At 46.9% G+C, this 26,241-nt stretch overlaps 1 protein-coding gene across 1 annotated transcript in view; it reads right to left on the reverse strand.

The window, feature by feature from the left end:
* Positions 1-9,111: 9,111 nt before the first annotated feature.
* Positions 9,112-26,241, reverse strand: part of PRPF40A (pre-mRNA processing factor 40 homolog A) — a 38,610-nt gene continuing 21,480 nt past the window's right edge. The window contains exons 16-27 of the mRNA XM_044302803.1: positions 25,602-25,752; positions 24,729-24,862; positions 24,525-24,639; positions 24,337-24,428; positions 20,299-20,415; positions 19,165-19,302; positions 18,342-18,437; positions 17,063-17,149; positions 10,926-11,025; positions 10,692-10,753; positions 10,088-10,240; positions 9,112-9,663 (exon numbers count right to left, since the gene is read on the reverse strand). Coding sequence (XP_044158738.1) covers positions 9,571-9,663; positions 10,088-10,240; positions 10,692-10,753; positions 10,926-11,025; positions 17,063-17,149; positions 18,342-18,437; positions 19,165-19,302; positions 20,299-20,415; positions 24,337-24,428; positions 24,525-24,639; positions 24,729-24,862; positions 25,602-25,752 — 1,338 coding nt within the window. The 3' untranslated portion in view covers positions 9,112-9,570. The remainder of the gene's footprint in view (positions 9,664-10,087; positions 10,241-10,691; positions 10,754-10,925; positions 11,026-17,062; positions 17,150-18,341; positions 18,438-19,164; positions 19,303-20,298; positions 20,416-24,336; positions 24,429-24,524; positions 24,640-24,728; positions 24,863-25,601; positions 25,753-26,241) is intronic.

Raw genomic sequence — 26,241 nt, forward strand, 5'->3', positions numbered from 1 at the left:
GCTACGGGAACACAACCGTACAGGACAGAAGGAGTAGAGAGAACTTCTGTAACGGCTCCAAGGGAAAGATTGGAGTGCCAAGAGCCCAGTATGTAATTCCCAGGGCGGTACCCGAGGGCAGTACAAGGGAACCCCAAAGCCGCTCCACGGAAGAGGGTCTTGACAGGCCCAGAAGGCCGAGGAACGCTGAAAGGGGAAGGACAGTGCTGACACTTGACACTTCAAGCAACAGAGTCCCAGTCCCAGATCTAGGTCGGACTGGAGAATGACAGAACCATGGAGAAAGAAAGGCAGAGTGGGGGAACACCCAGCTTCCCACAGAACCCCCGGTAAAAACCCTAAGTCCTACAACAGATCCTGGACGAAACACGGCCAGGAGCGAACACTAGCGAGCCCGCTAGAGTCGCCTGGGCAAGCGGGTGAAAACCCAATGTGATCAGGCGCAGACCAGTAATACGGGCAGAACTGTCGGCAAAACTGGTCCCGCCGGCCCCCCGAGCAACGTTGTCCCGTATCCACCCGGAGTGGGGGGAGCAGAAGGACAGACGGAAAGGAACCGAAGGGTCCGCCCAGCAACCGCCAGGACAAGACAGGCCAAAGTCCATGTCGATGTAGCCACCACAGGAAGACGTCCTACAGTCCCAGTGTGGGAGATCTAAGGACAATCTCGACCGAATGGAAGTCCTCCTAAGTTACCGAGAAGGTAAGTCCATAGCAGGACCATTGCCCAGAATGGAAAAAAAACGCAATCTGCACCCAGCGGGAGGACAGAACGCGGTAGACCCGGTAAATAGGCACACAGCTAGTACAGCCACTGTGAACAAGGGAGACCGTACGAGGCCAAAAGGAACACCGGAACCATCCACAAGAACAACCATGCTCTCCCCAGAGGGGAGGGCAGTGAAAGAACAGCCTCTGAAGCGTGGCCGGGACAGAAGCCACATCGGAGTGATCTGTACCGAGCGGGAGCCAAACAGAGTCGGCGAGAAAAGGCAGTCGAGACAGAGGCCGGCATAACACCCTCCAACCGAAAGGAGGAGTGGGCAACAGGGAAGCCATAGGACAGCTAAAAGGCAGAACCCCGCTACACTGAGGCGCCCGGTACACTGCCACGCCGAAGGCGAATACCCTGAAGAACCCAAGGTGGAGGTCCTCCGGACCTGGGTAAGCGAGCACCCAAGAGAAGTTGGGTGACCATGAGGAGAAAAGCGGCCCCAACCCGGTAGCGGACCAGCCTGAAGCGCAGAGGGCGCCAAAAGAAAAGACTCATACCGCACGACACCCGAAAAGGAGGAAACAGTAGTAGGCGAGGGAACAGCAGTCCCGCCAGAGCCAACGCAGAATTCGAGTGGCACTGCAAACGGCACTCTCGACCCAGTGACCGCTTGCGCCGGGAAGCAAGTGCGTGGGAGAACGAATGGGTACGTATCTAAGAACCACAAACACTCCCCAGGTGGAAAGGCCAACGGACATGGTGGATGCCGACACAACGGGACCACAATATACCAGAAACCAGAGAACGAGCACCACCCAGCTCGGTGCAGTAGAGAGCAAGTAGAGCCCATCTACTTATATCTAAAGTATACACCTTTGAATACAATGGCATTCTTTTAATGCTTGTATGACAACACCCAGGGGTTATACAGGTGGACAGAAAGATCTCTTTAGAGAAGAGTGCAAGGCCCGTGACAAGCACCATATCCCAAGAGAAAAAAGTAAGTCGCAGAAGGAAGTGAGGCATACGCAAGCAAGCAGTGAGAAGGCCAACCCACCTATGGGAGGAGAAGGCATACACGGCCCAAACAACGGACAGAGCGCACCAGAAATTCCGCTCACTGCAAAAAAATAGTCACCCAGTGAAAGGGATCAGCCACAGAGTCCAACAGTATCCAGAAGGTGACCATGCACATGGCCGCACAGTACCCAGCAGGAACGCAGGAGGTCCGCCCAGTGAAAGGGGGACATGCACGGGGTTATCCTAGCATTAAGCGATTGCGCAATAACCCACCTAACACCGAATAATGTGAGAGTGCAACTACTCCGCAATGAAGGGGAACATGCAAGAGTCCCACACAGCACAGCATATCAAGGACAGCCATGGGTCTCGTGAGGGTGCAAATTTCCACCCATGGAATGAGGAGGGCTGATTATGGCCCGCAACACATCCGGTGAAAGTGCAGTATTCCGCCCAGAAAGGGGTGGGGCCATGTACACGGCCGTCATCGCATCCAGTGAAAATGCAAGCACCCCTCCAAGGATGCGGGTCATGCACATGGCCAGCAACGCACTGGCGAGAAAACAACCACAGTCAGTGGCGTTGAAAGAGAACAACCACAGTCAGTGGGTATGAGTCAAGGAACCATGAACCAGACGTACAACAAGAGATACGTGGAAATAAGAAGGCTTTATTGAAAATAAAGCTGTAAGGCAAAAGTCCAAGCGGATGGTTAAACCGAAGCAGGGTCTTGCGAAGCCAGAAGTCGGGAACCAGAAGGGTAGTCAGACGAAGCCAGGATCAGGAACCAGCAGGGTAGTCAGACGAGGCCAGGATCAGGAACCAGAAGGGTAGTCAGACGAAGCCAGGATCAGGAACCAGAAGCAGCAGCAGTCTTAGAAGCATGTGAACACAGGAGGACCAAGCAGGGAACTGAAGCCACAGACCTCCTATATATATGAGCTAGGCATCCAGCTCCTCCCAGTGGGAAGGAGAAGCCGCAGGGTGGGAGGCTACAAGAAACCCAGAAACCAAGATGGCCGCCAGCACATGTCAAACGAAGGAGGACAGCAAGAAGGTAAGACCATGACAGTATGTGCGCATGCCGCCTGAGGAAAGGATACATGCCCATTGCTGGCAGCGAATCCAGTCAGTGCAGCACACCGCCCCTGGAAAGGGGGTCATGCACATGGCCGGCAGCGGATCCAGTGAGAGCACAGCATACCACCCAAGGAAGGGGGTCGTGCACATGGCCGACAGCGAATCCAGTGAGAGCGCAGCATTCCGCCTATGGACGGAGGTCATGCGTATGGCCGGCAGCGAATCCAGAAAGTGCAGCATTCCGCCTATGGACGGAGGTCATGCATATGGCCAGCAGCGAATCCAGCGAGAGTGCAGTGTTCTGCCTATGGACGGAGGTCATGCATATGGCCGGCAGCGAATCCAGAGAGAGAGTGCAGCAGCAGTCCTCCATTGGACGGAGGTCATGCGTATGACTAGCAGCGAATCCAGAGAGAGTGCAGCATTCCACCTATGAAGGAGGTCATGCATATGGCCGTAGCGAATCCAGCGAGAGAGCAGCGTTCTGCCTATGGACGGAGGTCATGCATATGGCTGGCAGCGAATCCAGAGAGAGAGGGCAGCAATCCTCCATTGGACGGAGGTCATGCGTATGGCCAGCAGCGAATCCAGAGAGAGTGCAGCATTCCACCTATGGAAGGAGGTCATGCATATGGCCGTAGCGAACCCAGCGAGAGTGCAGCGTTCCGCCTACTGAAGGAGGTCATGCATATGGCCGGCTCATGCATATGGCCGTAGCGAATCCAGCGAGAGTGCAGCGTTCCGCCTATGGAAGGGGGTCGTGCACATGGCCAGCACCGTATGCGGTAAAAGAGCAGTATTCCGCCTACAGAAGGGGGTCATGCACAAGGCCAGCCCGCAGCCAGGGAGAGTGCAGTATGCCGCCTATAATGGGGGGTCATGCACATGGCCAGCACCGTGACTGGAGAGGGCGACTAATTCTGCCTATAGAAAAGGCGGCCTGCACCTGGCCAGCGCCGTATCCCAGGAGAGGGCAAGGGTCCGCCTAGAAGGGGAACATGTACCCGGCCAGTGCCACGGAGCGCAACATGCCGCCTATGGAATAGGGGCAGGCATACGGCCAGCGCTCTAAGGTCAGGCTGCAGCATCCTGCGCAGCCAACAAAAAAATACAGATATTTCTTATATATATATATATATATATATATATATACATACAGTTTATTTTTATATTATTTCTGTATTTATTTTATTTATTTATTTTTTTATTTTTTATTTTTAAAATTTATTATTCTAAAACACAGCCTCTTTGAGGCAGGAAGGGGCCACTATATAAGGGCACAGCCTCTCTGAGAGGCTAGCCATCCTAGGGTCTCCTCCAGATGGGAGCCGTCGGCATCCAAGAGGTTAACAGGGATCCGACCTGAGGGCGGTGCAGCGATCCCCTGGGGGCGGGGGGACCTCCGGCGGGAAGAATTCGCGCCTGGAGAGTGCCCGCCCCCTCCAATCGAGGCCGGAATTTTGCGGCCTAGTAGGCCGCGAAGCCGGGGCCTAAATTTTTGCGGTGCCCGGAGGTACCGGCCGGGACCTGGAGGGAGCGGAGCGGCGCGTGCATAATACCGGCTGCGGGAGCCCACCCCGCGGGCCGGAACAGTCAGGGGGCCCGGGAAGGAGCCGGAATCCTGGGACAATCTTTCTGCGGCACCCGGCCGACCGAAAAGACAGCCTCTCTGAGAGCACCAGCGGTCAGCCAGGGTCTGCTGGAACACCGCACCAGTCATTCCGGCCGCGGGTGCCCACCCCGCGGACCGGAAACAAGGGCCCTACGCTGCAGCCGTCAGGAGAGGGCCTCTGGCCCTAAACAGCGCACCGGTAAGGCGATAGGGGGGGGGGGGATGGGGGACCCTGTGACCTGGTGCCCGTAAGGATAGAGGCAGCTCCCTGGGCGGCATGATAGGGACGCCAGCATAACCCCTCAGTGGGCACCTATTGTGGAGGGGAGGGGGAGGAGAGGGAGCTAATAAAACAAGCTAGGATGGGGCCAGCCTAGGTCCAGCAGGGGCCAGTATGGGGGTCAGTCACGCAGGAGACCTGGGTGGGGGGAGGGGGTCGTAGGGCTGGAGAAGCCACTCTCTCACCACAGCCGTCTTCACCCTCGGTCCGTTCCAGCAGGGTCGCCCCTTCAGCTACTGGCACCGTAGTGGCAGGACGCTGGAAGAGGGACTTGGCGTGCGGGCGACCCTTGCGCTGGCGGGATGCAGGGGAGCTGGGCTGCCCTGGTCCACCTTGCCTTCTGTGGGGGAGGCAGCAGTGCGGATGACCGGCACTGGCGCAGCTCGACCCCGGGAGAAGCAGAGAGGTCTAGTGCGACTCTGTTGTCCCGTATTGTCTGGAACAAAAAGAAAAGAAAAAAGTAAAAATCAAAATTTAAACAAGGAGAAAACAGCCCTGCAGAGCAGGGAGTGTCTTGCCTCCTTGGACAACAGTTTTCACTTAGTGTCACACCTCCTATGGAGATGAGCTATACCCAAGGTCTTCTGTGTCCCCCAAGGAAACTGGGCGAGAAATGTATATTTTCTGAATTCAAGAAATACCTATAATTATGACACTATTTGTGCAGGAACCAATTATAATGTAGAACTTTGCGGCACTCTGCCAATATACGTTTGGAGTCGGGTTCCCACCCATCGTATAATAATGAAGAAAACTCCAGCAGTTGTGTTGCAAAAAGGTGAATCGTTTATTTGAAGTGCGGCCTTAACATACAGTAAGGTTTTGGCCGGATATGGCCTTTATCAAACTGTTGCCGCTTTTAGGAAGATGGGGGAAGTATGGTAAGAAAGCGCCTTCACCTACCCGCCACCATCACTTATTGAGCTCAGCTTTCTTACCATACTTCCCCATCTTCCTAAAAGCAGCAACAGTTTGATAAAGGCCATATCCGGCCAAAACGTTACTGTATGTTAAGGCCGCACTTCAAATAAACGATTCACCTTTTTGCAACACAACTGCTGGAGTTTTCTTCATTACTATTTGTGCAGGGAGAGGAACTTATGGGCACCATTGTGGAGGCTTCCAGGAAACATAATTACCAGTAAGTTTAATTACACTTTCCCCCAGTCATCTCGACGGCAGGATGGAAATACCAACTGAAGGACCTTGAGTCCAACAGCCACATCTGGATTGGTCACCACGTACAACCTATGTTTTATTAATGTGAGTTTTAGATACCCGCATAAGGTACGAATAACCCCAAATATTTATTGGACCTTATTGACACAACCGTATTAGTCATCTGTGATGTATCCGTATCATTTGCAGATACCTCTTAGTTCAGTTCTATGGGGCCATATATACATACACACAGTCTCTACTCACAAAAAGTTAGGGATATTTGGCTCTCAGGTGATACTATATCATGAAACTAGGGCATTTAAGTAGAAGCAGCAATGGTGATTTCCTCATCTCAAACAAGTTATTGAAACAAAAGCCAACACCAGTGCTGGGCACACCGCCACAAAAATGTTAATGTCTCAATAACTTGTCCTGTGGCCTTGAGCATCAATTACAGCTTGAAAACATCTGCTGCTGTTCACAAGTCGACTTATTGTCTGCTGAGGCATGGCATCCCACTCTTCTTGAAGGGCGGCCCACAGGTCATTGAGGTTCTGGGGTAGAGTATGGGCTTGTCACTGTACCATTCACAAAATGTAGGGCGGTTCTGTATTGACTAGACACACCAGTCTACACTGTACCACCACCACCAAAAGCTCATCTAGTGACAACAGTGGCTGATGCATAGCAGCTCTCTTTGAAGTCTCTAACATCGTTGGTGGCCATTTCTGCTCAGCGTGACTTGACTTTCATCAGTGAACAGCACGGAGGCCAGCTGGTCCCTCGTCCAGCGTAGATACTCCTTGGCCCATGCAATACAATGATGCCTGTGGTCAGGTACCCTTGCAGACCACGTTGATGTAAATGGTTTTGCATGGTCTTATCTGACACTTGGGTGCCTCTCACCTCCCTTAAAACATGCCTGGAGTTGTGTGGCATTCATCATCCGGTTCCGCAGGGCATCGTTCACAATGTAGCGGTCATTAGTGTGAGGGATGTGGCCAAAGGACGTCCACTTCTATCCCTTTCTGTGACTCTTCCAGTATTTCTGATACAACCTGCTGATGACATTCTGTGACACTCTAAGATCAGTGACCATTTACATCTGAAAACATGCCACTTGAAGCCTCGCAATGGCAAGATACCGTTGATCAATTGTTTTGTCGTCTTGGTCTCATGCTGTCTAAATGGGAACAGCATGATGAGGAGGACTGTTTAAATACCAGTTCTAATTAAACCAGGAAATGTATTGGGCGATTCATGGATCAGACACCTGTTGTGAATTTTGCTTATAAGCTCCTTGTTAGAGAACATGCAAGTTGTGCAAAAAGTTCTGAAATATTGAACATGTGCATTCAAAAGTTTATTGAAGGTCACATTAAGTTCATCTGTAAAGGTTAGAGTGCATTTTAGGTTCATCCTGAAATTTCACCCACAAGTCAAATATCCCTAACTTTTTGGGAGTAGTGTATGTATGGATATATACACATACTGTACATACTCATACTATGCAAAGAGAATAAAGCTGGGTCTGTCATAGGCTCAAGGAAAACCAATTACCAGAGTAAGTGTAATCTAACCTTATGACAGCACCCATGGAAAGAAAGTAGGCAAAAAGATTAATTGCCTCCTTTGCTGGCTGGATTAATTTGGCCACTGCTTCAGTGCACGGGACAGGAGCCTGCTGCCTACGCAAGCTCCCACAGTCCTGGCCAGGTGCTTTTTCCTATGGTGTGCAAGCACGACTACCGCTGCTGGATTGCAAAGTGGTCATAACCCCTGGATACGAACAGTGTATAATGTGATGAAAATATTAAACCAGCAAGCAAAGGGGGCAAAATGGACAATCACAATACATTATTAAGTGCCTTGTATTAACTTTCTTTACGTAATAAATGCCATTTGCTGAAGCGAGACAACCTATTTAGGGGTACTTGGTCTAAGCTTTTTCTTCCTGTAATAAATTCAAAATAAGGGGAATGTCAGGATCAGCCAAAACATCTGCAGGTCTAATAGCAAATCTGCATAAAAGTCTTCCAAATTCTAAGGAAGATAGTAGAGGCCAAGTAAAATAAAAACCTCAAACAGACTTTTTTTTATTTTTTATATTTGCCTCTCAAGAGCCAGGCAGTCAAATGCAGATCCTGACTCAGCAGACCTCAAGTATCCAAGGGGTAGCTATGGGTATCCTGCGAAATCACAAAACAAAACCCTCCTGAGCCAAAACGGGGAAATAACTATAAGGGCTCATGCACATGACCGTATGTATTTTGCGGTCCGCAAAAAAATTAAAAATAAATTGTTTGCGGATCCATTGTAACAATGCCTGTCCTTGGGGATTGTTAGGATATGTTCTATTTTTTTTGTGAAATGGACTTGTGGACATTCGTAACGGAACGCACACAGAGTCACGATCATGTGCATGAGCCACAACTGTGGCTTTCTCTACCCAGAACTTCTTGTACACTTGGTAAAAGCTTCAAGGAGGGGAAGGCATAAAGAAGACCTGGTCTCCATGTCTAAGCAAAAGCATCTATTGAGGTCTCTAGGGAAGAAAATCATCCTTACTGATCCAGGCCTGCTGATTATCCCCATTGCTTCGATCATTACACTATTGTGTACCTGTGGGTATTACAGACCTGGTATTTTGTCATACCCTTGTTTTAATATGATCAATAGTAAATGTTTTATGGATCATTAGTGAGATATATTATAACTAACTAAAATGAGCAATTTTGAGATATTGCTTCTAGAGCCCTACAAGCGATCATAAGCATAGTTCAGGTGCCCTTTACTGTAGCAGGTTCTGTGAATTGACAACTTAACTGCTGTTGCGCCGCCCGGAACTAATTTCCTATTTTAAACTTTGAGTTTAAGTTAGTGTTGTGGTATAAGCTGAATTGCATTATGGATTCCGTTACCACGGACCATAACGCAATTCCATGACGGAATGCATAACGGAATACCTTTAGAGGAATTACATCATAATAGAAGCCTATGGTCAGCATAACAGAAACCGGACGGATCCGTTATGCAGGCCATAGACTTCTAATATGACGGAATGCCTCTAAAATACCACAACACGAACTCGAAATATGAAATTCGCTCATCCCTACTAATTATCTCTCGCCCTTTCTCCATGAGCAGTGTGGAGCAATTCCTATGAAAATGTCCTCAAAATGTAAAATAAATACAAAAGTTGGAAACAGAATCCAACTCTCAAATAAAAACACTAGCACAAACTAAAAGACAAGGCTTTAATAATTCATAAAAATGTACAAAAATAGCCCGGTCAGAAGAATGTTTACCACTGAATAATCACAGGGGGAATAGCTGCAAAGAAAATAAAATATAAAAAATAAGATTCTGTTTTAACCAGAATTACAGTTCAATCCCGCTCCCTCCCAGAGCAAATGGGGATTAAATAGATATCCAAAAGAAAGTCAGTTTAATGATTGACAGGAAATCAGGTGGCACATTCTGTTATTTACTTAAGGCAAGTATATGGGGCAAAAAAAAAAAAAATGTGAAATTTACAACGTGGAGTTTTAACTAGAGAGCACATTCTCCAATGGAGACAATTCTTTGTACAGAGAGCAACCGCGGTTTATATCTGTGGAAGGTTGAACAATTCCCTGCTAGAAACTAAGAATTCGGCATCTGTCACATTTTACTGTAAACATATTTGGTAATGAGGTGTTCCTATTGATCATCATCCAGTTGTTCCAAGAGGGTTCGTCTCCGCTTTTCAAGCTCTCCTTCACTTAATTCACTTCCAGATGTGTCCCAGTTACCCTGCAAAAGCAAGAAAAAAAATTTATGTGATAATCTGCCAGTTATATATATTTTTTTTAATCCTTTTGACAGAAACAACATTCGCTGGTTATTACAAAGGAAGCTCACTGTTCAAAGTTCTCAGGGACTATGGCTATAAGAAGCTGTATGTGAAGTCCATGTGACCACAGCCTCTTAGGAGTCAAAATGCACCCAGTATTTTACAAACCGTAAGCACAGGTTACAATGGGCGTATAGTCGGCTGGACAATATATTTAGGATCTGCTGCTTTATATAGTGGCGATATTAGACTTTCACATCCGAGTCAGAATTCCAACTGTGACACATCTGCCATATGATTGACCCAATTGTGATATAATGGGGTCCATGGTGACTCATCTTAAAACTGGGAAAAACAAAGCACTCCTTACAAAGATGTACTCACAGAGTCTTTCACTGGTTTCCTTTTCGGGGATTTCTGTTTTGATTCTTTTTGTCTTGAACGCTCTTTGTCATTTTCCTTGTCTCGTTCTCGTTCCCGATCCCTATCCCGATCTTTTTTCTCTCTTTCTTTCTCTACTTCAGATTCTGGAGAATTCTAATAAAATGATAAAAGGTTGGAAAAAATAAATAAATAATAGATAATGTACGTACTATATGCAAATGAGTCTCTAGGAGCAACAAGGAGTTACTGTTACTCCTAGAGGCTCTGCTCTCTCTGCAACTGCTGTACCCTCTCCAATATAACAGGACCAAGCAGTGAAAATGTCATTATGGTCGCGTCAATCGAAGTGCAGGGGGCGTGGCAATTGGAGGGCTGAGCCTCTAGGTGTAATGGTAACGCCCCTGTTGCTCCTAGATGCTTATTTGCATTTATTAAAACTTCACTTTTCTAATAAATACGGGCACATATGAACATCGGAACCAACACAGAGGTCTTCAGCTGCCAAGCGCACATGTAACAGGTCAGCCAGTGTCATAGGTACAAATCTGATGACAGATACCCTTTAAAAAGGTCTAATAAAAATAAATAATAATATGCTACTTACAGACTTATGTCTTCTCTTTTTGCTCTTTTTTTTGTGCTTTTTTGCCTTTTTATAGCTTTTTTCTGCAAAAAGAATGGTGGGATAGAAACTACGTTTGTGCATTGCTCAGTACAGTAATTAAGGGATTCAATTTAAACATTCATGTTCTACTCGTACACTATAATTCATGGAGTACACATACAGTATAATATACTACTGCAGCAGTTTGCATATAAGTATAGTAGTAGGATTTACCTGACTCCCCACTAGTGGAATGTTCAGAGGCTGATCGAGAGTCCGATCGTTGCCTTTTCTTTTTTGTGTGGTTTTCCTCCTCCTCCTCCGATTCCGAGCCCTAAAATTCAAGAACAAAGATCATTAACCTCATCAACCACTGATTTTTATTCAGCTCCCTCTGCCTTCCGATCGAAAGCCCCTGCAGTGAAGTCGCAGGGCTCTGATCGGTTACCATGGCAGCCTGGACGCTTTTGAAGCTTACCGGTGCTGCCATGGTAAAACTCCCTGCTAAGCTGTGCACAAAGCACAGCTCAGCAGGGACCATGGGAATATCCTATTCACCCTAATAGATCTCTGTTAGAGTGAATAGGACAAGGGATCAAAAGATCCCAGGTTTTAGCCCCCTAAGGGGGTTAAAAGATATTACTGTAAAAGTAAAAAACTTATATATATATATATATTTATATATATTTTTTTTTATTCCTGTGCATTGAACGCTGTAATGTGGAAAAAATAAATAAAAATGAAAACACGAATTACCATTTAGTCACCTCCCCCCCCAAAAATTGAGCAGTGATCAAATGTGGATTTTTGTATTCACCGTAAAATCCTTTTCTCGTTAGATGCATTGGGGGTCACACAGCACCATGGGTATATGCCCAGCTGCCACAAGCAGGCCGACACTAGAAAAGAGAAGTATGGGCTCCACTCAGATGGGCTATACCCTCTGCTCAGACACTAAACTAAACAGTTGATTCGAAAGCAGTAGGAGCAACAGAAAACCAGGCGAACAGTGAAGCCAACATGTCTTAAACCAGAAAGAGGACCATTATCAAAGGGTCCTGGGAAATCCGGAAAACCTGAATGAAAAAAAATAAAAAAAATAAAAACAAACAAGGGTGGGATCGGTGTCCCCTAATACATCCAACGAGAAAAGGATTTTACGGCGAGTACAAAAAGCCACCTCTCTTGTGCATGGCATTGGGGGACATGGCACCATGAGACGTCACAAAGTAGTCCCCGAGGGTGGGAAAAAACAGCCATGTGAAGACCCAAACAGGCATCAGCAGAGGCCAAGGAATGAATATGGTAAAATCTGGAGAAGGTGTGAACTGAGGCCCAGGTGGCGGCCTTGTAGACCTGGGAAGCAGAGGCTAAATGCCGGACTGCCCATGATGCCCCGACCGCCCTAGTGGAGTGAGCGGTCAACCAGAAGGGGGGCTCACGACACTTCGCCACATAGGCTTCCTTGACGACCGAACTAATCCAATAGGAGATGGTAGCTTTGGAGGCTTGTAAACCCTTACGCAAGCCCTCAGGGACAACAAAGAGTCAGATCATCGGAAGGACTCAGCTGGAGATACAGCCGAAGCGTCCGAACCACATCCAGACGGTGGAGAGACAGCTCTGTGGAATGAGGGGGGTTGGGACAGAAAGAAGGTAGAACAATCCCCTTATTAATGTGGAAGGAACAAACCACCTCAGAAAGAAAGGAGGGAACTGGGCGCAGGCCAACCTTGTCCTGGTGAAAAAGGGGAACAGACACAAGAGTGCCACCAGCTCGGAGACTCTGTGAATGGAAGTAATCGCGACTAAAAACGCAACTTTAAAGGAGACATAAGAAAGGGAGACCTCCTTCAAGGGCTCAAAAGGAGAGGACTGAAGGGCATCTAGGACCAAATTAAAATCCCAGGGTTCCACCGGAGAATGGAATGGAGGGACGCGACACGCCACCCCCTGAAGGAAAGTCTTAAAGGGAACCCGTCACCGGGATTTTGTGTATAGAGCTGAGGACATGGGTTGCTAGATGGCCGCTAGCACATCCGCAATACCCAGTCCCCATAGCTCTGTGTGCTTTTATTGTGTAAAAAAAACCCAACTATTTGATACATATGCAAATTAACCTGAGATGAGTCCTGTTCCTGACATCTCACGTACAGGACTCATCTCAGGTTAATTTGCATATGTATCAAATCCTTCTTTTTTTTTTTTTTACACCATAAAAGCACACAGAGCTATAGGGATTAGGTATTGCGGATGTGCTAGCGGCCATCTAGCAACCCATGTCCTCAGCTCTATACACAAAATCCCGGTGACAGGTTCCCTTTAATGACAGACAAGGGCGAGACCTGACCTTTGAGGGAGGCCAGGCGGAGACCTCAAGGCTGGCCTGAAGAAAGGCAAGAATCCTAGGGACAGAAAAAAGAAAAAGGGTGAATCTCACCAGATTCACACCATGCAAAGTAAGCATTCGAGGTATGATGGTAAATCCTGGCCGACTGGGGTTTACGTGCATGATATATAGTCTGGATAACTGACTCGGCGAGACCTCAGAATCTTAGGACCGTGGCTTCAAAAGCCACGCCGTTCAATGAAGCCGAGGTAAACTCGAGTGGAATAGCGGACCTTGCGAAAGGTCGGGACACAGAGGTAACCACCACGGGGAGTCGGCGAGCAGGAAGACGAGATCTGCGTACCACGCCCTGCGGGGCCAGTCCGGAGCCACCAATATTGCCGGGACCCGATCCATTTTGAGGCATTTGAGTACCCGAGGAAGAAGCGGGAGGGAAGAGATATAGGAGACTGAATTGGGACCACGGGAGAACAAAGGCGTCTACCGCCAGAGCCTAAGGATCCCAAGACCCGGCGACGCAAAGCGGAAGTTTGTGGTTCAGACGGGAGGCGAAAAGATCCACGCCTGGGATTCCCCAGCGCTGACAGTTGTTGAAACCCCTCTGGATGGAGAGACCACTCGCTCGGGTCCAGACGCTGGGCAGCCGTGCTTCTGGTGCTCCCCTGGTGGGTTTAAAGAAGCCACCGCAGTGGAGTTGTCAGTCTGAATCCGGACAGGATGACCACGGAGGAGATGAGTACAACAGGACAGAGCTAGGTAAATGGCCAAGGATAGTGATCTGAAGGGAGCTCTCCCACATCGACCACTGACCCTGGGCCGTGAGAGACCAGAAGACTGCTCGGGTGTGGAATTGGGCATAAGGAATTGCCTCGAAAGCAGCAACCTTCACCCCCTGATGGGCAGAGGAAACAGCTCGCGAAGGCGAGTCACCCCTCACTTGAGAGCCACTACCTTGTCCTGAGGAAGGAACACTCGGCCAAGGCGAGTGTCGAGGACCATGCCTAGGAATTCCATCCTCTGACTGGGAACCAGGGAGGACTGTGTGTGATTCACCAGCCAGCCGAACTGGGACAGCACAGACAGGGTGATGTGGAGGCTGGACAGGTTGCCCTCCTGGGATATAGCCTTCACCAGAGGATTGTCCAGGTAGGGTATTACAGCAACTCCCCTGGCACAGAGAAGTGCGACCAGGGGAGCCAACACCTTGGTAAAGACCCTCGGGGCAGACGCCAGGCCGAAGGGTAGCGCCACAAACTGAAAATGCAGAGAACTTACCGCAAAGTGAAGGTACCTCTGATGAGACAGAGCTATGGGGACATGCAGATAGGCGTCTTGGATGTCGATGGACGACAGAAAAATCGCCCACCTCGAGGCAAGCAATCACCGACCTGAAGGACTCCATACGAAAGTGGCTGACAGGGACAAAATAATTGAGCACCTTCTGATCCAAAAAGGGGACGAAGAGCACAGTCCTTCTTTAAAAAACGTGAAGAGGTTCGAGTAAAACCCCTGAAAACGTTCTGGAGGTCGGGACAGGAACAATCACCCCGTGCGGGTGAAAGGAATGGCCTGAAAAAAAGCAGCCACCCAGGCAGGGGACCTAGGCGGCGACGATTGGAAGAACCGACCCGTGGGAAGGGCGGAGAATTCTATTTTGAAACCAGGCGTCATCCACGGTTGAGCTCCATTGATCCTGAAAAGAGAGCAAACCGACCCCCAACCCGAGGGGGCAACTCGAGCAGGGTAAACCCGTCATGCAGATAACGGCTTTGCAGACTGGGGTTTGGAAGGTTTAGGGCGGGCGTGCCAGGAGGGCTTGGCCTTGAAGGAAGGACGAGCAGTCTTTTTGTCCTGACTGGAGGTGGAGTCCCGAAAGGAGCGAAAACGCTGAGACCGCGATGAAGGCATAGGACGGCGGGAACAGTTCGGGGGCAGGAGGGAAATTTTCACGAAAAGCCTACCACCCAGGAATTGGAGAGATACGAGCGCCTTTTTGGAGGCGGCATCCGCAGCCCAGGTCCGAAGCCAAACCATGCGGCGGATGGCCACCGAGTTAGCAGTCACCCTACTAGAGCGGCGTCCCTATTCCAAGGAAACATCACAAAGGTACCTGGAGGCCTGGAGTAGATGGGAGGCAAGGAGATGGAACTCCCCCCTGAGCAGAATCCGGGGGTAAGGACCGAACAAGCCGTTTGGCCCAGACCACACAGCCTTAGCCACCCAAGATGCGGCAAAGGTGGGGCGGATAGCGGAATGATACGGATTCCTGAGCAGAGGGTCTTCCCGCGTCCCTAACTGCCCTGACAAGATCCTGCATGGCCGCAGACAGGACAGTGATCTGCTCGGATCCGGAATCAGAGTCAGAGTCAGAAAAGTCCCCCGAGGCGGCGCAAGGGGAGGTTATGGAGGCGAGAAGGATGCGGCCTAGGCTAGGTAAAAGCCGGGGCTTCGATTAATGAAGCAGCCGGGAAAGGAGCGCCATCGGCGGGACGGAACTGCGGGCCCTCCGGAAGGAAAAGAACAGGTGAGGCGGACTCCTGAGGAGAAGCGACGCCCAGGGAGGGAAAAACTGGGGCAAACGAAGCACCAGGGGCCCGATGGACAGGGCAGGGAAGATACGGCCCAGTCCGAGGCAAAAGCCGGGGGTACTAAAGTAAAGGCCGGCCAGGGAGAGAAAGATGGAGGCCCAGCTAACTAAAAGGGGAGGTTAAGCTAACAGTGCTGGGTCAGTATCCAGGAACTTCTGGATTGCAGGCAAACTCTTTAACCTGGGGGGCCACAGACCATGCTAGAAGCAGGAGAAAAACAAAGGGAAAAGGGGGACCTCTCAGGCATGGCAAAAGAGGGGAACTAATCCTAAACCCATGGGACAAGGACGCAGGGAGAATACTTACCGTCCGACGTCTTCAGGCGCCGCAGGGTCACCCCTTAGGCAAACTCGCACATATGTGGGATTACCGGCATGCCACTGCGGATGCAGTAATGGGGGACTGGGTGACCGGCGAGGTACTGAGCGTACGCGCCCGCAGGGGGTGCAACTAAAGTGCATATCCACGATGGAGCCCCATCCTGCAGCAGGCCGAGGCCTGCAGAAGAAAAGGATAATAAAAAAACAAAAAGCAAGACCTGCAAAAAAACAGAGCAGGTCATGTCTGCCTCATACGGACACTAGACTAAAACTGGTTAGTTTAGTGTCTGAGCAGAGGGTATAGCCCATCTGGGTGGAACCAACACTTTTCTTTTCTAGTGTCAACCTCCTAGTGGCAGCTGGGCATATACCCATGGTCTGAGTCCCCCAATGCCATTTCACGAGAAAAAAAGTCGTATGTACCACAAAAATAGTACAAATAAAAAATAGTTAGTTATGAAAAAAAAAAAAAAAAAAAAAAAAAAAAGCACTCATACAGCTCTCTAGACCGAAATATAGAAAAAAGTTCTGGCCGTCAGAAAATGGCAATACAAAGAGAATTATTTTTCAAAAGTTTTTTTTAAAGCAGTAAATAAAAAAACTATACTTTTGGTATTGCCGTATTCGTATTGAGCTGCACAATAAGGATGTCATTTTTAGCGCACAGTGAATGCTGTGATGTAGAGACCCAAAAAACCTTGGAGGAATTGTGTTTTTTTTATTTAACCCCCACAGATTTTTTTATTTCCCCGTTTTCCAATGATAGATATGGTTAATTAAATGGTACCCTTAAAAAAAATGCAACTTATCCTGCAAAAAATAAGTCCTCATATGGCTATACGAACAGAAAATTTAAAAGGTTATGGCTATTGGAAAGTGGGGAGGGAAAAACACAAATACAAAACCGAAAATGGACCCCAAAACTTAGGGGGTAGAAGACGACAAAAAACTAGGGCACTATATGGATCACTCTTTGCTGTAAATATTCTATGAATGGACAGGGATACAGGTTAGACATTTATCACCTTTCTTGTAGCAAAATAAGTATAAAATCTTGAGACAATGCTTGCCTACATGAAATCTAATTTGCAAATTGATAAGAATAGTACCAACCGAACGTGACCGTGATCTCTTACGGTGGTGCTTTTTGGACTTCTTTGAATGCTTCTTGTTTTTCGAATGATGATGTTGACATTCGTGCTGCAGGAGAGACATGCAAGCAAACACTGTAAATTACATTGAAACTACGAAAATACTTCAGAGAAGAGGCATGCCAAGTACATTTAAAGAGCATCCCAGTCTCGTGAAAGTTTCTGGTAGTTAGGGATGCGCCAATTTACAGATACAGCCTTTTCATGCACCATATTACTATAAACTAACCTACTTTTGATTACTTGGGTATTGTGCATAAGTACACACTTAACTGAGAGCAGGAAGACATTAAAGGGGTTATCCCACTTAGCGTTTTTAAACTTACCTGCTGCCACCGCGCGTTCACTTCCTGGATTCTGGCTGGGGGCGGGCTTCATCTTGATTGAAGTCTTCTCCCGGCCGTGCCGCGCGCTGGACTGAATGCGCACGCCGCCGCGCATGCGCAATGGTGACTTATTCCTACAGAGCCGGCGTGCGCGTTCGCAGCTCTGTACTATTCTGGCCGGGAAGAAGTCACCGTCGCGCATGCGCGGCAGCGTGCGCGTTCAGAACAGCGAGCGGACCGGCCGGGAGAAAAGAAGGAGTCTTCTGGGCAAGCGCGACCTTCCGGCTTTTGGAGAAGAGCGGAGGTCGTAACCAGGGGAGACCGAGTCACAACAATCAGGTAAGTGGGGATGAATTTTATCCTAATCGGTGGGGATTTGTTAATAAAGTATATTTACAAAAATGATCACTGTCAAATCATTAACAGATTTAACAGTGATCATTATGATGGGATAACCCCTTTAAGGCTTCATGCACACGACAATGAATTTATTTATTTTTATAGACTTTTTTTTCACTGATGCCTTTCTGAGAAACAGACGTTAAAAATAGACCCATTCAATTCAGTGAAAAAACTGACAAGATAGAGCATGTTCTATAAAAAAAAAAAAAAAAAACTGCCATGTGAATAACCCCATAGACTACCATTGGTCTTACAACGGACGTGTGATGGCAGTGAAAAACGGACATGTGATGTAAATTTTTTAACGGTCGTGTGCATGTAGCCTGAGGCTTGGTGGGACAAACCTATATCTATCTTACTGAAATACTAACCAGATTTTTGTGAAAATAAATGTAGGTGGGATATCTGTAAGCACCATAGCTACTGTGTTATAAAGAGTGCACAGAATAAGTAAATGCTACAAATTATACTAAACCCAATATTTTCTCATATTACAGAGGAGAAAAATTATACCTCTAGAGTATGCACAAAATCTTTAAATATCCTCTTCCTCTCAGATTCCAGTGTGATGTCTTCAAAAGCCGGCTCCTTAATAAACCTCTCCCGCACCTGTGAGGAAATTGAAAAGCAAATACAAGACTATAGGAGTGATTTCACAACATGCAGATTTGTTGCAGTTTCAGTGACCGTTCAAATTAATCTAAAAGCGGATTGCAAAAATCCTTGCACTTGCTACACAACCCCATTTCTGTGAATTGAAAAGTTTTTCAGCCAGACAAAAAATAAAAATAAATCTGCCACGTATTCTAAGCTAGTAATCATTGTAATCTGTTTTCTTCAAAAGGATCAAATCCAGTTTTGCTATAAAAGTAAACAAAATATGGGGATGAAAGAGGATAAAGATACAACTGTGTGAATGCCTGTAACCAGAGCTTATGGCGGGTTTCCACGTCCTGATATTCATGTCCATTATAGGAAACAAAAGTTGTACGAATGATCGTTCCTGATAATATGCCGTGTAAAGGTGCTGCAGATCATCCAATGAAAGAGCAAAAAAAACATTCATTGGGTGAAATGACCTTTGGTGTGGACATCTCAGTCTTTGTTTCTGGGCAGCAGATTGTGCGGTGTAAACAGTGGTCTGCAGCCCTACAATGAAGCTGTATGAGGAGGAGCGACAGCAGTAGCCACGGCTCATCCTCATACAGTGGAGGTGATCATCGCATTTAAATGCAGCACTTCACCTCCACTACTTAGTAAGACAAAGGGCACAGAACTAGATCATGAAATAGTGATGAAAGAATAGGACAAAGATGTTTGCTCAGCAAATACCTACCTCTTCCCAAGCAGAGTCTACTTCAATAGGGGGCGCTGCTTGTTTTAGCATGCTCTTGAAAGCAGATTCTTTCCTCTTCATTTTGCGGGCCTCTTCTTTCTCACGCTCTCGTTCCCGAGCCTCTGCTTTTTCCAAGAGCTGTGAACAAATTACAACAAAATCAGAACACATAAATTTGGACCTAACGATGGTTAGGCTTAGAGGACCGGTCACCACTATATTCCCTAATCATTTTGTGGTGTGCTGTTCCTCCATTACTCCTGTTAGATGTTTATGACCAAACGTACAACTGGGAGTTTAGTTGGGAGTGTACCCTTGATTCTGATACTATCCAATCAGTGCCGCCATCTTCAGACAGTGCATGGACCCCCCCCCCCCAACTGGTAACACCACTTGGACCTCTAGTGCAGATTACTGGCAACTTGTTCATAAAGAAGGAATAACAGAGGAATAGCACAACACACGAAAAATGTTATTACATGGGCATTGCAAGCAGTCACTAAGATGTGTTAGGAGAGGTTACAGGTCCTCTTTAAAGCAGATACAGAGGTAGAATATAAACTAAATATTTATAATAGTAATCTCATTGGTGACTATAGGTCACAGCACCATTTCCCCCCCCCCCCCCCATTTTCGGTTTTATAATTTTCTCTCCACTGTCTAGGACATGTCGCGTGCATTTAATCAGATGCAAGACGACAAGAGCTCTGTCTGGTAAGATTTTCATTTTAGAACCCAATTTCCTATACACTTCACAGCTCTGCTAATACAAGCGTTTTGCATACTGGGTCTCAGACAAGCAGCAGACTGTTCAGTCATCAGTTTCAGACTGACAATTGTAACTGGTTTGATTAATGATCTCATGTAAATTAGAGCGCGAATGCGGACAGGCTTGTCGTGAAAGTAACTTTCTATGCAACAATTAAGGTAGAAGATCTGTGAAAACAAATCTGAATATGAGACAAGTACATCACCACAGGGACCATTCTACACTATCCGCGGAATATCACAATGCGCACTGGCACGCAGAAAAGGATAACTAATGAGGAATAACATGTTAGAAGCAGTACAAATTAGGATAAAAAGTTAACACTTAGATCATATACACTCTTGCAATTAACCTATGTAACTTACGCTATTGAAAGCCAGCTTGATATTTCCAGCATCTAACGTTGTGGCCCTTTTTGTTGAACTAATAACCATGACAAAATCTTCAAATGTTGTTCGAAGCTCAACCACAAATCCTTTGTCCTGCAAAAGGAAACAGAGTTAGATAATCCCATCCAATCAGCTTTGCTTGGACTACACTATTTGCAGAGCTAGTGACGGACTACTGAGTGACAGCGGCATCCAACCAATGAATTCCTTTGGAAGGCAGCTCTGATTCAAGCATTAAAATTAACCAGTAGTGCTACAAAAAAGTCAGTGTATCCCTAGCTATAGTCATACATTTCAAAGTGGAATAAGAGAGGACTAGGAAAATAAGAGATTCTCTAAAATTGTAATTGCCTGGAAAATACTAGTATTTTCTAAAACCAACATGTGAGGAGAAAGAGAATAGAAAGTCTACAAAAGGTTGGGGGCGGCCGACATAGATAATTAAAAGGGTGATCCAGAAAATGATAACCTATCCCCAGCATAGGTCATTATTATATCGGCAGGGGTCAGAGTCCTGGCAGCCCAGCAGATCATCTGTTTCAGGGAGTCGCTGTGCTTACCGGAGCTCTGGCGAGTGCATCAGGCTCCTGGCAGCTTACCAAGCACAGTGTCGGACATTGTATAGCAGTTGTGCTTGGTATAGCTGCTGAGCCCCATTGCAATAGGGGTGAGCAGCAACTAGGCCAAGTAACTGATGTACAGTGACGTCATATGACCTAGGAAGAGAGCGCCCGGTCTCTAACAGCTGATTGGCAGGGGTCCCGGGTGTCAGACCCCTGCCAATCTGATATTAATATTGATGACCTATCCCCAGAATAGGTTAATTCCCAGATAACCTTTATAAAGACCCAACAGTATTTCAAGAGAGCGTGAACAGCACAGCAGCATTTTGTGATAACGGGTGCCAGCGATCCAGACTTCCAATATCAATAATCCCAGAAAATCCATGGCACTTCCTTCAGTAAAACATGTAGTTTTATTCACCAATAGCAACGTTTCGGTTCGCACACTGGAACCTTTCTCAAGCAGTGACCACTATTTAAAGGATAACGGTCATATTTTCACTCAAAATTCAATTTTCATATATGTTGTTGCTGCTGTGGTGATAATCCATAATGACTAATTATTGTGTTCACATACTACTTGTTTTATAAGATTCCGTCCATAGCAACCGCTTCTCACAAGACTTCTTCCTGACAGTCTTCTCAAGATGGCCTCCGATGTCCTTACCCTAAGGCCGAATGCACACGGCCGTTGTTCACGGCCGTGAGCGGTCCGTGGAACCGCGGCCTGGATTCCTCCTGAGAGCAGGAGCGCACGGCGTCATTGGTTGCTATAACACAGTGCGCTCCCTGCTGCCGCCGCAGTACAGTAATACACTGGTATGATCTATACCAGTGTATTACTGTACTGCGGCGGCAGCAGGGAGTGCACGGCGTCATAGCAACCAATGACGCCGTGCGCTCCTGCTCTCAGGAGGAATCCAGGCCGTGGTTCCACGGACCACTGACGGCCGTGAACAACGACCGTGTGCATTCGGCCTAAAGCTAAGACCTCCCTCCCTCCCTAACTACCCAGAATTCATTCGGCTCATCTCGGGAACACGCAGCCTCACCCCAACCAATCGGCTTTCTCCAGGCTTAAACACGCCGTCTTACTCTTGAGTGGTTGATCGAAAATTTTTAATCGTGAATATTCTAAATCGAAAATTTTTATAGCGAATATTGGCACTATCCCGGTCCGACGGGAGCACGCACGCAGCGTTCGGGACTGCCCACTACTACGTCCTCCGTCTTCTGTTTATAGAATATAGGAGACAGAGGACATCTAGCAACGCTGTTTTAGGCTCCATTCACACGTCAGCATTCGTTCCGCAAATTTGCGGAACGGGTGTGGACACATTCATTCTCTATGGGGACGGAATAGACGCGGACAGCACACAGTGTGCTGTCCTCATCCGCATTTGCGGAGCGCTGCCCCGATCTTCCGGTCCGCAGCTCCGAAAAAGATAGAACATGTCCTATTCTTGTCCGCAGCTGCAGACAAGAATAGGCATTTTTATAGGGGAGTGCCGGATCCGCAATTTGCAAGTCCGCAACACACCACGGACGTGTGAATGAAGCCTTAGACGCACCACTGAAATACCTGGGGGAGAATAGAACATGCTGCAATTAGGGGTGGGCGATATAGACGATATGCAATATAAATTTGTGCCACAATATGGATTTTGAGCATATCGCCTATATCGCAGTGATCGCGCTCTCTGCACGCACCATCTTCTCCTGAGCCGGCACAGAGGAGCAGGAGAGAGTCCCTCCCCCCCCACTGTGCGCGGCTGCCGCTGACCACCAATGACAAAAGAGGAGGAGGAGGGACTGACAGTAAATCATTGAGTTTTCACGATCTCAGTGAGCGCCTGAAAACTCAAATCCGATGGTATATTCTAACCCCCAGGCGTTCCCATGGTGACAGGGACGCTTGCCTGGGGGTTAGAATATACAGGGCCACGCCGCTGACAGTAGAACATTTAAAAACTAATCAGTAAACGAATCAGTAACTTTATTCATTGGTGATGTCTTTACTGTTTACCTTACTAGGTCTTAGCTCCGGTAACAGCAGGCAGTGCGGGCGGCGCTCACTCACTGACGTCACGCGCCTGCTCCTCCCACTAGGCGGCGCAGGCGCGTGACGCGCCGCCCCCCGCACTGCCTGCTGTTACCGGAGCTAAGACCTAGTAAGGTATACAGTAAAGACACCACCAATTAATAAAGTTACTGATTTGTTTTTAAATGTATTCCTGTGAGCGTCGGGGGAGGTGGGGATCTGTGGATGGCACCGTTTAGGGGAAGGGGGGATCTGTGGATGGCACCGTTTAGGGGAGGGGGAGGATCTGTGGATGGCACCGTTTAGGGGAGGGGGGGGGGGGGGATCTGTGGATGGCACCGTTTAGGGGAGGGGGGGGGGGGGATCTGTGGATGGCACCGTTTAGGGGAGGGGGGGGGGGGGGGGGGATCTGTGGATGGCACCGTTTAGGGGAGGGGACTCAGCTCCCTGCTGTTGTGTGCACAAAGCACAGGGCAGCAGGGAGAGTGTAAAGTCCTATTCACCCTAATAGAGCTCTATTAGGGTGAATATGACAAGGGTTCTATGTTCTAGCCCTTAAGGAGGCTAATAGTTATTAAATAAAAAAATAAAAAGTTTAAACACGCCCCCCCCCCCCCCAAATATAGAAAACAATATATCGCGATATATATCGCATATCGCACATGCTGAAAATTATATCGCAATATAGATTTTAGGCCATATCGCCCACCCCTAGCAGCTACTAGGTAATTCAATACCTATACAAAAGTATATACTAGGGAACTAAGGTAAACTTAGTCAGACCAATCCAATTACACAAAAAAATTAAATAATATATGACAGTTACCCTTTAACTATTTTTTTGCACTTTGTATTAACACACACTTCTAAGACGAGGATTGTAATAGATTTAACTATGAGAGCAGCATCAGCAGCTATCACATGCACATGAACGTATGCCTTTCGAGAACGCGCATGTCCCAGAGCGCACAGCTTCATACTTTACTATGATGCTGTGCGCTCCCGTGCACACGATCGATGCTGTTACAAGACATATGGCCCGCATGTCTCGGAAGGCATAAGTTCGTGTGCATGGGCCCTTTGGCAATGAAAGCACTAATAAACATAGCCTTCCACTGCACCTCAGACAGCAACAAACGGCACTCATTTATTTGACAGTTTATTTTCAGTTTTGGTTATAGGGGCTTTCTCAATGAGAACATTTATGTCATACTGAGTACTGAGAAGCACACATGCACAGTTCATTTGCTACCTGGATGTAGCAAGTGCCCCCCAAATGTCACCAAAATGTGAGGGTTCCTAGAGGTGGGACCTACATCTATCAAGCAATTCTGACATATCAAGTAAATATGCCATAGGTGTACAAGTTGGGAATACCGCATTAACATCAAGGAAAAGACATATACCTACCCTCAATATATCTTTTATTATTTTTTTCTCGTCGTGATATCGAGCTTTGAGACCCTCCACATAAAATTTGAAAAGATCCAAGGCTGTGGACCCTGTAAAATAAGATATGCAACTTTAGATAATGTCCTGGGAACCAACCCGTATGACAATGCTAACTTCGCAGATAATCACTATAAAAACTTTCTTACCTGGCTGCCCAAGCATGTTGGCAAACCGTATATCAGAACTAACTGTAGGATACAACTCCATCCAAGACGACATTGAATGCAACTGACCGTGTTCATGCAATTCATCCAAAAATACCTAAAACCAGATAGTCAAACGAGTTATAAATTAGGTTTATTTCAAAGCAATTTTATAGATCAGAAGAATACCAAAGCTGCGTTATTAACCTGGAAAGATTCTCTGTTTTTCCGCTGCCGTCTTCTTTCCCGCAGCAAAGTCTTTTGCTTCTCCTCCTCTTCCTCCTTTTCTAAAGCACGAATATGCTCTTCGAAACATATTAATGCATCTTCTTTATCCATATCTGGGAAAAGTAAAAAAAAATATATAAGTTTAAAGAAAAAAAAAATCCTGCTTACAGTGTTTTGGCTCTGAATACAAAAAAGAATAGTTCAGAGAGTTTCAGCTCTGAAAGCTGTGATAACACGGTCGATATCAAGCTCTGCTATTTCATAAAAATGTCTGCCCCATGCAGAGAAAAACTGAAGGGGATACAGTCCTGCAGCCTCCAGATCAGAAAGAGATGGTGCTAACCCATGAACCCCTTTCGATAAAGCTTTTGGGTGTTCACCTCCCCACTCCAGGAGGAATAATTTATCTGTTTTTTTTATCTCAGCAGCAATATGGGAGTCTTGTTTTTTTTTTTTTTTGCAAGACATATAGGGCCATTTATCAAAATGGTGAAAAGTAGAACGGGCTTGGAAATCAGATTCCACCTTTAATTTTTGACAGCTCCTTTGGAAAATGAAAGGTGGAATCTGATTGTTTGCTATGGCAACTAAGCCAGTTCTAATTTACACCAGTTTGATAACTGACCCCAGTAGTTTCTACACGCACTATGTTGTGTGCGTGTGTATATGGATGTACATATATATTAATTTAATTATGGGAGAGGACACGGAACCCCTCCCACTATTCTGACATTTATGTAAAGCTGGGGATACTGACCATTACTGCTCAGTGACATGTCTGGTAGGCAAGAGCCAAACCCCCCACAAGTGACTTATAAAATTTAAATAAAGCTAGAGATGTATTTTACGCACTCTGAAGTTCTTCATCTTCAGCAAATGTCGGGTTGTCCATGAGGTACTGCTGAGCTTCTGACCATGTAGTAGAGTAGGTTACATTGGCCATATTGTCAAGTATATTCTTCAGCGCCTCCCAGTTTCTCTTCCTCAGCTGCTTCGCTTGCTCCTGCAAAGTAACAAAAACCGAGAAATGCACAATTACAAGACGGAAATAAAAAAATAAAAAGCACTACTTGGCAGAGACAGGGCATATAATGTACATGGCAGGAATAAATCTAATACCTTGTGGCAGAAGCACATTCATATAATGATCTCTAAAGGTCACAAGGAATGCAGGAGCACAAACACGTGATTACAACACATGCTCACAGGACATAGGTTTTTTTGTTTCATGTGGGACCGGCTCGCCTACATCCAAAAAAATACAAGAGATGTATTTCATGCATTCAGTTCCATTAAACCTAAGTAAAAAGCTATGAACGCATCTTATGAGCTGCTGAATGGCATTTGTTCTTAGCTCCGATTCATCCACAAATCGTATCTAAAAGGTTATAACAGCGCACAGAATTTCAACATGAAAAGGTTTTTAGCATCAGCGGTACATTTATTGGATTTAAAGAAGTTCTACAGAGAATTGTGTTAGACGTAAAAGGCT

Source organism: Bufo gargarizans, chromosome 8, assembly GCF_014858855.1.
Source record: "Bufo gargarizans isolate SCDJY-AF-19 chromosome 8, ASM1485885v1, whole genome shotgun sequence".
NCBI lineage: Eukaryota > Metazoa > Chordata > Amphibia > Anura > Bufonidae > Bufo > Bufo gargarizans.